Here is a 13014-nt window from a genome sequence, read left to right as displayed (position 1 = left end):
CTGGGTTATTAATATGCAGCAGGTGAGCGAAGCAATTAGTATTCGATCAATTCCGCGCTCCGGAGGTGCGTGAGTCTGTTTGAGATCAGAAGAAGGAGAAGAAGAATAGTTGCAACGGTATGAAATAAAGAAAAATCTCTGTCTGGAGGAGCGAAAGCGAATTCGGTCAAAAACATTGGCGAGAATATTAAAATATGAAATAATTATAGACGTGGATTGTGCGGTTCCGCGAGCAGGATTTACAATTGATGTTCGTGAACTCGGGAGGCCAAAGCAGGGCTCTAAATACCGCGTCTACATCCAAGCTAGCCGGCAATTAAACGTGTAACATAAACGCTGATGGGCAACTTTGTGTATATACTATATTTATAATACGCAAGGCGGAAAGTCCCGAGAATTAAACCAATTTCGGCGGTCAATAATTGCGGATAATTTCACATACAGCCGCAATCTACCCGCGTACGCGGCTCAACACTCGCACGCTTGTAGTCCCAGGTAACAAATTCACTCCGAGAGTTCAGTACCGGAGGGCGAGGCAGGGTTCGTGATCTGGACCCATTATAGAGTGAAGCATTTTCTCACGAGATGCCTCGCTCTAATTATATGTCTAGGGACTTCTCAAACCTACCGTTTTATCTCTAACCTTGTTCTCTAACCAGCTCGGGCTACGCTTGTTGGTACCTATCCTAAAACACCGCAGAAAAATCAAACTCGACCGATCCTTGTACCAGCATACAGCCAAATCTTTTGTACCTTTCGGATTCGGGTGCATTTTTCCAGGTATCGCGTAAGAGGTAAAAATTTTATCCAACGGTACCCACGTATTTTAGTTTTGTTTCGTTTTTTCGTTCGATGTGGTTCGATATGAGACACTTGAAGTCGTTGATCAAGAATGAATGAGTCGCGTAATCTGAATCATAAGTAAGGAAAAGGGAAGAAGGTGTTGAAAAAATCTTCCAGCTGTCTCATTTGGGTCAATGATAGTAAGCACGGATGAAATCGTGTTTAAAGATGACTATTTTCATTCACTCCGAAGATAGCTGCAAGCAAATATTGGCAAATTTTCCAATTGTAAAATCTTTTCTCTAACTTTCGATGTCTTATTGTTAGCTTGAGTTATTCAAATATGCACGGAATCATTTTCACCAGACAGCTAGTGGAAATGTCGTTTCATTCTTGTTCACCATTAATGGTCATTGGTTCCATCTCTTTTCCTAACTTTTCATACAAAATGTGGTGCCCGTTCCTCCGTACAAAAAACTTTCGTTTTTCGCGCAAACTTTTACACCGAGTCAAAGAATTTTAGTTTCATCCAAGTACCAGACTTGCGGATAATATTCAACTCTCGAGAACGAATAAGTGTCCGAAGTTGAGGTGCTTTTACAAGCTCGTAGGCGGGTTTGAATTGGGTTACTTACATCCGTCGCAGGCGAGAGCGAGATTATTTTTTCTTCTTATTCTTGGACCTCTTAGGTCTCGATATAGAGATGAAATTATTCCCTCGGCATTGGTTCAACCACCGACAACATTTTCTTCTGCAAATAATCTCCGCAGTGTCTATATTTATACTTATATCTTGCGCTGTTTAAACGTACCTTAAAGCTTTCTCATTATATCCACAATCTCTTCATACCCTCCAGTGTTTACCCGTTATTTTCGAAGTCCAGAATTGGGCTGCTTATTCGCTTAGGCAGGCGAGAAAAATTTTATCCCTCTTGGTAAACGGCACGAACGGTTTTTATCCTGAATTCATTGAACTTTTTCGCATATCCTATTTGTGCCAAAATCTTTCAAATTGTCTTCATGACATCTATTCACCTCGTTGGTTGTTGGAGAGAAACTTATTCGAAATCGAATAAACCCATTCGTAAACTACTGTGCAAACTGGTTGAGATTTTAGTTCAGTTTAGAAAACTCTGTGAAATCGATCGACAAAACAGGGATTTGCTCATTATTCTTACCTCGTATTCCACTATTATTATGAATCCCTCAGATTAAACAATATCAGAATTTTTTTAGATACATCGATTAGGAGACAACGGTGTCTAAATTTTTATCAAAAAATCTGATTGTAAAGCTATCATCGTCACGGAATTCTTAACACTCGTAAAAGGTGTCCAATTTTCCAAAAAACATATTCACGTAGTGAATATATACTGTGTCATTAAAATTGGCGAAAACAAATCGCAGAGATCGAACAAATTCAATTTTTTCGAAACCTGGACGATTGTTTAATTGATTAAATCAATTTCAGAGAACAGTTTTAGAGAAAAAATTACCGTCGAGAAGTGTTGAACGGTTCAGTGTCCTAAAATCCTCCTAAACGCCGTAAGAAAAACATCTCCGAACGTCTTGCAATCGTGTCAAAAACCCTCGGAGAAATGAAAATAATGAAAAAAGGCAGCTCCTGGCTCCCTCGGCACTTGGGATGCGCGTCCACGGCATAGGATCGCAATCGCATTACACCCTCGAACCCTCGGTAGCACCGACTTCCATCCTGACGCCGATCCTCGCTCCGGAGTTTGCCACCCCTCCGGAAGATTCGGTATCCGCGTTGTTCCCGAGCCAATAATTGTTGCGTCAAGCCCCGAACCCGATCCCCGATATCTCTCCATCGCTTTATTTGCGAAGCCTACCATGCCTAATTAGCATTCAAGGGTCCGACGAAGACACGGGTGGTGGTCCCTGCCTCGTGTTGACAACAACAATGCAGTCTTAAGGGTGGCCAGCCGGCCACGTGACTGATATGGTACAATGAAAGGGGTCGAATTGAGCGCCGAAATTGATAACAACGAGATTCTACCGTTGACTGTATGTACCTCGAGACTCGTTCTCCATCTTTCTGTCCTTTTCATTCCGCTCGTCTATTGTCAGAATGAATCTGAATGATCTGACCATCTCACAACAAAACAAAATTGAGGGTGGTAGGAGATAACTTTTCAAAAATGTCATGCGGCAGTGTTTTTTGCGCCGTTGATATTACGAACGCGAAAGCTAGGGTGTCAACCATTTGAGTAAAAAGGTCTTGTTGCTTGAATGTTTAAAATGATTACACTCGTCTGTTTTTGATAGGATTTCAATGTTTTTCGGCTTATCTCCAGATATCGGGTTAAAGAAACTTGCATCAGGAGTCGGAACAGATGTTTGTCATGAATAACATTCACACGTTTCGGTTACAGGTTTCGACTGTAATGTAAGATGTCGCGAATGTTTGGCAGATAATTCGTGAGCTTATGATCGGTGAGTAAAATCAGCCCGACAACGGTAGCGTTTAAGATTTTGAGTCACACGTGGCTGATACGAATCTGAAATGAGATTTAAAAAATTCAAGATGATGGATACAACATAGCGGACGAAAATTTTAAATTTGACCCGACCTCTATGCAGGGGTTTTTGAGGCCGCTGATTGGATTCGCCATACTAAATTTTCAAAATCTGATTTCTGATTCATAATCAGCGACCCCAAAACCCCTGAACAGAGTTTCTTCCCCGGATTCGATCGAATTTAAAATTTTCGACCGCCATAATGGGTCCGCCATCTTGAATTCTTAAAATCCAATTTCCGATTCCTAGCCAGCGATCTCAAAAACTTTTAATTTATGTAAGACATATATGTGTGCAGGGGAGCAAATTTTTCGGAAATAAATTATTCCTTCAATTTTCACGTTTATTTTCAATCGACTTGTTTCTGACAATAATAATCTACATTACATCGCAATAATTACTCTCAAGTATGGAAACTCTCTTAATTTACAAAAAATGTATACAAAATAGATGGTAAGAATACTTACCGCTGCGACTCAAAGGGTTAATCATTTCAAACGTTGTAGTTATAAAACCTGTTTTTCTCAAGCTGTTGATATCTGAGCGTTTGTTAATACCACTTTACTCAAATTCATTTCTAATCCAACAATATAAGGGATGTTCGATTGGTATTGACCATTATTGGCGCAAATAACTCTGCCGAAGATTGTTTAAACGATTTTTTCTCTTCTCGAAACTTTTGCTTTAAACGGTCGAGCCGATTCATCCTTATCCTGGACCGAGAGCAGCCGGAGTTGTACCTTGCTGCAGGAAATCCTCAATCAACTCTCAACTTCGCTCGATCGTCTTCCTCTCTTTCTTAACTCGCTATACTTCTTGAATATTCCTTCTTTATCTCCCCTCATTCTCGGCACCTCATCTCCATCTCTGCATTCCGTTCTTTTTTTCACTCTCTCTTTCTCCCTCTCCCCCCCCCCCCCCTCTCTTCCTCTCCTCACCTGTTCCTCTGTTTTTCTCATAACAAAAAGAACAAACCACGTTGCATCCGGCGATTTCCGGTCTTGAACCGAAGGGACTTGCTTCTGTGAACTCCAGAGATGAAAATTTCGCAACTTCACCGCAATTTTCATACTTATGTGTCACGATAATAAATTAGGAACCTTAATTTACTACGGATCGTCGTACCTGTTAGAAATATTTTTACTTTCTATATACGTCGAGCTCTTTGAAGTCGTGGACAGAATTGTTTTATACTTAAATTTTATTACGATTTTCTAACTTTGCCGCAATATTTCGGGAAAATTTTAGTCAAATTCACTTGATCTATTTTGCGGGGGTTAAAAGAAAAAACGAAACTAGAACCAGGTTTTTATAATTCGAATATTGATCCGCATCGCAGGTAGGTATTGAATTTAGCGAAAGGACATTAAAAGAATTTATTTAAGATGGAAATAAACGGAAACACTTTTCACGAGTTCTTATTTTTATTTTCTCTTCGCGACAGTATGATAAATTTGGGTTTTCAATTACTTGAATATATCTACGCTCGAGAAATTTGAATATTTTTTTTATTTCTCCCTTTGATATTAAATTTTTATGCGAATCACATTTTGGAGTATTTTAGTTAAAAAGTTGCAACCTTCTTCTTTGAAAACTGTATGATATTTTGTATCAAACTGGCATAAACGATTCAAGAATTCATACCAAATTGAAAACCAATCTAGTGTAATTAAAACGAAGTAAAATATTTCATACATCGTATCAATTCTCACGAATCGATCGATCAAAATTCATTCGATTTTCATGCGGCGTAGAACGTTGTTATTATAAAAGCATCGTGAAACACGGTGGGCTGGACGGGTGTATAATACGTCTTCCATACACATGCGGAACTCATCTTGTTAACATTTTTCTCTCTTAAACAACTTTAAGTAAGAAGGAGAATGAGAAGAAAAAATAAAAATAAAATACAAATAACACCAAGTTTATTATTCCACGTAAAATAACGGCGTTGTTTGGTTGCATAAATAGATGCAGATCGAGGGGCCGTAAGAAGGAAACCTTGAAACTATGGTATTATAATTTCGCACCGCTAAATTGCCCCGACGAGAGAATCCTGTGCATCTGTAATTTACGAAGGGTTTTTCCCAGGGTGTTTGTGCGGCAAAGAGCGCAGCGTTATTACACCCTTTTCTTTCAGAGGCTTTAGTTTCTATGGATAAAACTGAAGACCCGTACGTACCCCGGGGTGAACAAAGGACCCTGTTTTCTTGCATCGCGTATCGCAGGCTCAACCGCATCGAGAATCGTATAACTTATTCATTGTTTTCATACGCTCGCAGAGGAACGGAAATTTTTAAACGGGACGAAGCAGATTCTCGTCGATTTCACCGTCCATCGCATTTAATCGCCTTGGTCAATATTTCGAATCACGAAAAATGAAAGTATTTCCATAAATTTCTTTAATCAAATCAAACTATATGATCGATTTTTTTCGTAACTTTGACGAAAACCTTTCCCAGTAAACAAAATCATCGTATTAAATATTCCCTGAGGATTCTATCTGATAGAATCATTTTCACGCTTGATCGTTTTAATTTCACATCTAAAACTTATTTCCACTGAATTAGGTTGATCGAAATATTTCTGCTTACTTTTCCGGTGTAAAACAGTCAATCGGGGGAACGTTTTGGGCACATTTCCGGTTTGTATCTTCTGTTTTGAGAGGCACTATTTTCACTATTCGCACACTGGATTATCCGAGAGTTATTCAACTTGGCGAGAGATTTTTCGAAGCATATATTCAGCCGCAGCGCGTGCTCGGCTCATAACAAACTGACTATTACGCACGCCGAGGGCGAACGAATGATCCTCGCGGCTCAACGCCGAATTACCTGCCACTGGCACGCCAGCTGGGCCTTCGGGCCCACCGGAAATCCTCGGGCCCATCGGACCCCGCGATCGAGGACGCGATCCGCGCCGATGAGAATTTGAATACCTCGGTACTTACGTTTTTACGCGCGATGCTTGCGCCGTTGGTAAGGGAAGAATGGTGACCGACCTTGACATCTTGTTTAAAAATAACCGGAGACGAGAAAAAAAAAACCCCAAACATAAATGACCTGGCTCGAAAATAACCCACGACAAAGATAACCAAACATAAATGTAATCCAAGCAAAGATGACTCCAAAAAATAACCCAGACAAAAATAACCTAGGTATTATAAATAACCAAAAATCAAACAAAAATAATAACTTACGGATAATTGTTAAAACAGTAAATTGTATTAAATTAAATTTCAAATATGGTATTTTTTTCGTGGGTTCTTTTTGTTCGAAGACGACAAATTCTTTGCCCGAGTGTAGAGATTTTTACTGATATTAGATATTCGTCGGAGATTTGCGCCTCTGTCGAACTCTATAGAATTATATAATTTTTGTAAAAGAACATGAGAAATTTATTTTCTACTGGCATCCAGCATGGAATAAGTATACACAACAGTTTCCACTTTTCTAGCTACGATAAAGCAATTAAAATTGTAATGCCTTTTTGGACAGATTCTCATATCTTAGAAAGAAAATGTGATAGAAATTTCTAAACAAAGTATGAAATATTATACCTATATACGTAAGTTCCAAACTGGTTTCCAGCATATTTGAGGCGCCATCAATTACCTATACAGTGATTTGAAACCTTGCAAATTATGAATTTGATATTAAAATTAACAACCAAATCGAAACTCACGATCAGCTTGTTGAAAAATATGCCACGGTCTGGCCTATTAAAAAAAGATCACGCAGTTGTTTTCTTGTTTTTGTTTTCATTTTTTTTTTTAAATTAACTATTGCGAAGCAAAATTTGGATCAGTATTTAACAGTCTTGGCATAAACTTTATGCTTAACAGTCTAATTCATTTGCCGATTCGAGTAATTGAACAAAAGCCAATTAGCAGTCTAGTTCATTCCTAAAAGGTCCTCATTTAGCTTTAATAGGTTAAGGTCTAACTCCTGATCGATATTACGAGGCATTATATTCATTCGGTAATAAAAATCGAGTGGCCGATAAAGGAAGGAATAGAACGGGAGTAGAATGAAATGAATGCAATTAATTACCTACTGATTAAGCTAGACGTGACCAATGTGTCTTTGATATCAAATGTCACATCTATTTCCCGTAACTGTTTTTATCTGCGAAGCATAAAAGACTGGAAAAACAAAGCGTAAATAAAATAAATAACTTCCGCTTCTCATCCCAGTCTTAACCCGTGCCAATCCGTTTTTCAATCCAATACTCTGTACTCGAGTAAATCTCGAACTTATCAGCGTGAATATATTTATATATATAAATGCAGAGAAAGACGGGGGAAAAAAACTCGACAGAAAAACCGGATTCGCAATGCATTTGCGTTAAACTGAGAGAAGTCTGTGCGTTCAGCACCGTCGTATAATTTGAAACGCTGTAGAACCGTGACTTTTTCAAATGGATTAAGCAACACTTTCCCGATGTTGTTATACCAAAGCTTGTAATGGAAGCTTGTTCTCGAATTAGTGCGATAGCTGGTGCTGATCCGTTGCAGTCGAATCCGATGAATAACACTGCAACTCGAACAAGCGCTGAAAGGAGAGTGAATTTCAAACAGTCAAGGAAAATGGATCAGCTTATAAATCGTATTTTGTTTCTTATCATTAGTGATGAACTCTGACGTAAAACGCGGAGAAATCCTACCGCAATTACAATCTTTATATTAGGTTTGTTGAAACGTTGAAATTCATTCCACCCTGAAAAAAAAAGAATACTAATTCAACGGTTACAATAATCATTAACTATTTTTACCCAGGACCGTATTTTTCATTCATTGGAAAAAAAAAGCAAAACATGCTAGGGTCGAAGATTGTACGGCAACCGGAAGTAGAAATTTCCCTTACAGTACCGATGATAAATCAAGAGTGAAAAAAATTTAGGACAGCTATTTTTTCTTTCCCCATTTATTATTTACAAAATTTTTCCTTCTCGTGAATTTCTGAATATCCCCAACGGCCGCGGTGTGCGTAACAATTTTCATCGAAATACCGCCTACCCACCGAGTATCTTTTTCGACCGATAAACACGCCCCAGGTCCAAACTTCGACTCAGCAACCCTCGCGAACTCCCTACTAAATAATCGAATAAAGTTTGACATTTCCAAATCCACTCGGCGAAACGACCTTTGCATCTTTCCACCCTCATCCTCGTACATTTTCATACGGAATCGCAGCCGGTGGTTGCTTTAAGAATTTTCAACCAGTCAAATTATCCAATTTAAAACAAACTGCAATCATTTTTTTTTTATCATTAGTTTTTTCACGTACGTATGTTAAATTTATACCTGTTCATTTTTTTTTTCTTTTTCTCTCTCAGACACTCAACCCATCAATTTATTTAATGGCCGGTCGATTCACGCAGTGAATCCCTCGTTTTTATGTTGTTCATTTTAGGGAATTGAAATATTTTTTGTCCTTTTTTTTTTTTTTCTTCGTTTGCGAAACGGGAAAAAACTTGTTCTTCGGTAGAGTTTGTATCGCCGATTTTATCATCGCCGGTTGAAAATTCTAATTAAAGTTTAAATTGTTTACGTAAACTTTTCGGAACCCGGCCGTTTATTTTAGAACTCGAATAGTCGGGTATTCACTTTTTTCATTTAGTCTTCTTCACTTTCCACTGTCATTCATACTTATTCATCCCCATTTAATCCATGCTCGGAGAAATGGCGGCCAAGAATTCTCGTCTAAAACACCACACTTTCCCTCTAACGCTTCCTTAATTAAATACAATATTCTCGCAGAGTGCGAGCGTATACCCATATACTGGTGTTTCTTTCCACTTCTTCGTATTATTATTCTTTTTTCATCCCATCTTATTCCCCGAGAAACTAGATATTTGCGCACATAAACGTGGGCGACCCAAGTTATAATATACGAAGAAGCACGTGTGAGGAGATGAAAAAAAAAGAAAAAAAAAGAAAGCTAATCAAGAAAGAATAGAAAATGAAATGAAATCGGACTAGCTACAGCAAAAAATCGTCATTACTTCGTTCGGTTTTTTTTTTTCTCTTCATTTCAACCTACCTTCTTCATTCCACTTCTCTATAGAATAAATCGTCTACGTGTCTACTTACCATGTATACAGGGTCGGTAGGCGTCCGAAGCTTAGGTGGAAATCGATTATTTCTACAGATATGTTTAACCTGCGAGCGCTCATGTACAGGTATACATAGTTACGTGTATACAGTATACAGCCTGATAAATTTACCATGTATCCTTATCTTTACCGCGAATTTATCAAGCATTCAAACGTAACTTATACTTTTTGCGCAGCTTGGCGATTATTCTTTCTTTCATTTTTTCGTTTTTTTTTTGTTTTTTTTTTGTTTTTCTTCCATACAAAGAATTAATTTCTCCAATTTTGTATCGCCTAACAAAATTGGTTTTCAAACGTATCGATCAGTTTCGTCGAATTGTCAGAATCACTGTTCTTGTCAAGAACATCAATAATTTCCTATTCGCTTGAATTGAACGTGAAGAAAGAAAAAAAAAAACATTGTATACAATCCATACGTAATATTTCAGTAATCATCGCCTCCCGCGAGAGTTTTTTTTTTTTTTTTTTTTTATCTTCTCTCCCTTTTTTATGCTGCATCCCTTGATGGAATCGGAAGGGTGAAGCTAGCTGATAGATATCTGAGTGAATCAAATTTCCTCAATCTCGCGATACACATGCGGATGACCGTAGAGGCGTGTTGAGTAATAGAAGCGGTGAAAAAGAATTGACCCGCATGCATTACGGGTGTAATAATTGAAATTAATGTCCTATATTGATAATTGAAAATAATGATAAATTTTCTCTTTCTACCAAGATCAAAAAATGGAGGGTTACATTATCAGATTTTCAACAAAAAAAAAAACTGCAACATAGAATCGTTCAAATTCTGAGGGTTTAAAATGACAGAGAGTCTAAATGCAGATTATAATTCGCGCAGAATTCTATACGTTTCGATATGTTCTAGCTTGCTATATTCTTATCCATATTGACCTTCCTAAATTTCTTACTTTTTTTTTTGCATTTCGACTTTGTACATTCCAAAATTCTGTATAAAACAATTCTCCATCCAAATTTTTTACTCCCATTCTTTAACTTTTCCGTATTTCACTTCTTGTTTACGGCCGGTAATAACATTTAGCAAAGCTCTCTCCGATGCAACAACATTGTCCGACACTGCCACGGGCGTGAACAAAATCCCCCCCCCCCCTTTCGCACTGTCTCTCCCCCTTATCAGTGCGTACGCACAGTGTGCCTAAAACATTTGGTTACTTATCGGGAGGACTCGATGTTCGTGACGTCGTAAACAGATAATACTCGGCTCTAGCGGTTGACATTGTTGCTCCGGAATACCGGGTACCAGCGGGATATCTAATCCCGATTGTTGGACGATATAATTAATACGCGCACGCAGAGAGAGAGAGAGAGAGAGAGAGAGAAAGGTAGAGAGAGGGGCGAAGGCTGTGCGTGTAATTGTGTGTTTTTGAGCGAGCTCGGCGCGCGATTGCGTCGGCGGTCTTCGGAGCTGCGAAGCGCCTGCGCCACCGGGTTCAGGATCCCCGAAGCCTCAGTCTTGGCTCGCCTGGGCTGTAGGCAACACCTCCGGCAGGGTGCCTCTCTCTTCCTTTCTCTCTCCCTGTCTCTCTCTCTCTATAAACCGGAGACGGGAAAACTCCAGGACGCAGCATTCTCGGCCCTCGGCGCCGTCGGCGGTCGAAATGAGCGACCCTGGAAAGGAGTGAAAACCCTACGAGGAGCCGAACGCGTTTTTGCATTCACGAAAATCGGCTCTTTCGCTCTCTCTCGATCTCTCTCTCTCACTCTCTCTCTCTGTATCTATGGAGAAATATCGCAGTCGCGAATTATCCCGGGGGTGATAATCAGACACCCTCCTAACGCAAAAAATTCGTTTCGTTCCTTTCTGATCCGTTTTTTTGGACCGGAGGGTGGACGACAGCGATGAAATCGCATCTTCGTACTCCGACTCTAGCGCTTTGTATCCACGTGTGATAAATTCGTCTTGTCAGCGTCTCGACTCGGCTCTCGTGTCTTTTATTTCGGCACGCGGATCGCGCAAGCTCGCTCATATCAAACCGTAAATGTACCGAGACTCTGTGTGTGTTTTCGGAAATCGTGCGTGTTTGCTAAACCAGTTATAAAAACAAACGGAACTCGCCCACTCGCCTCTGCCATCCTGGGGGACGTGCCTCAGAAGCCCGGAAATTTGGCCAGGGGCTTTGAAATAACTGAACAATCTTCCCAAGGGATTGAAATTGAAGAGAATAGGCGAGGAGAGGAGAGGAAAAATAACTACCTTCGAATCGTGAACCTTTGTCGCTAGGGAGATGAGAGGAGGGGTGGACGATCTTTCGAATAAATGTAACACGTTTCACTCCGTTGCGGACTGAAATGTATGATAATTCGGAGGACGATTGTACAATTCGATAGAGAATAATTGAGTAGATCGGAGAAACCGTGAATGTGAAGCGAAAAGTTTTTGTTTGAATCTCACGTTTAAACAGCTCTCTAGACGGAGAAGGTAGCCGATAGTTTGATACCCTGATTATTACCCGCGTAACGTTAAAAGATTTTATTTGCTGGATCGTAAAAATAAAGAGTCGTCATAAATTCACCGGCTTACCGTTGTGTGCGTGCAGTGTGTTGTATAACCGGCCTTGCACGCAATCGCGAGTAAATATTATATACATCGTACGTATACGTGAAACTCATTTTTCCGAAAAGTATACTTCACCCACTTGAATAATACGTAAGTGTCTACTCTGCTCGTCGAATTCCACGGTATCTCGTATCCCCCCCTTTCGTTTCATCAAATTTCACTTAAAAGTTTCGAAGCGAGTTTCAGTTCTCGGCTTGATGTGCCTCTGTAATAACCCTGCCTATCCGTAAATTAGTAATTCGTAAAAGTAAAGAAGAAAAAAAAAAAAAAAAAACAACCGTCTACTCAAAGATGAATTGAATATATCCACGTAAAGTGCGCAACATGTAATAACAAACTTAAAAGTTCAACAGGGTAAATCCATGAGGTTCGAAACGGTTGCGCAGAGATTTGACGTTGAAAATAAACTCCAAGTTGATTGTGAAATTGTTCAAGTTATTCCATTGTTTTTATAGAACCCGTCTGCCGTGTGTAAAACAAATCTACTAAACCGTATTCTTCTAATTGAAAAAAAATAAAATAAAAAAAAAGGACAACAAAAACCGGAAATAAATAAACAGTGATATTCTGCGGAACAGGAGGCTGCGGCGACGATATATTTTTTTTTTTTTTCCTTGATCTTCTTTCAAGTTCGCCATGGGCTGCGAACTCGGGAAACTCGCATCTTCGGGATCGCAAAATCAGACCGGACGTGACAGTCCGCCGCCTCCCGCGGCTACAGATCCAAGACTTCCGTTAACCGCCCGCCAAAAGTACACCATAATCGCCAGTTGGAAAGCCGTCGCCAGAGCCATGGAACCGACTGGTATCTACATGTTCGTCAAGTGAGTCTGGCCACCTATCTCCGGCACTTACTTCATTACACTAATGATGTCATATCTTCTTGCAAAAGCAAAGTCAGGTCGTTAATTCCTTTTTTGTTTTTCGACCTTTACATCTCCTCGGGCACATTTTGATGCTCTGATAAAAATTGCGAGGGGTGTGAATTGCGGGTGCAG

General features: G+C 39.5%; 1 protein-coding gene across 6 annotated transcripts in view; it reads left to right on the top strand.

Annotated features, from left to right (window-relative positions):
- Positions 1-10926: 10926 nt before the first annotated feature.
- LOC124185692 (neuroglobin-like) overlaps positions 10927-13014 on the top strand; it is a 31768-nt gene continuing 29680 nt past the window's right edge. The window contains exons 1-3 of one of the 6 annotated variants that reach the window (XM_046576709.1): positions 10927-12106; positions 12362-12383; positions 12472-12840. In XM_046576709.1, coding sequence (XP_046432665.1) covers positions 12653-12840 — 188 coding nt within the window. In that variant the 5' untranslated portion in view covers positions 10927-12106; positions 12362-12383; positions 12472-12652. Of the gene's footprint in view, positions 12841-13014 lie in introns of all 6 variants that reach the window. The other 5 variants (XM_046576708.1, XM_046576707.1, XM_046576705.1 and 2 more) reach the window with 5 other exon arrangements.

Source organism: Neodiprion fabricii, chromosome 6 (assembly GCF_021155785.1).
Source record: "Neodiprion fabricii isolate iyNeoFabr1 chromosome 6, iyNeoFabr1.1, whole genome shotgun sequence".
In the NCBI taxonomy this organism is placed as follows: domain Eukaryota; kingdom Metazoa; phylum Arthropoda; class Insecta; order Hymenoptera; family Diprionidae; genus Neodiprion; species Neodiprion fabricii.
Note: the sequence above shows the minus strand (reverse complement) of the source record. Positions and strands in the feature narration are given on the sequence as shown.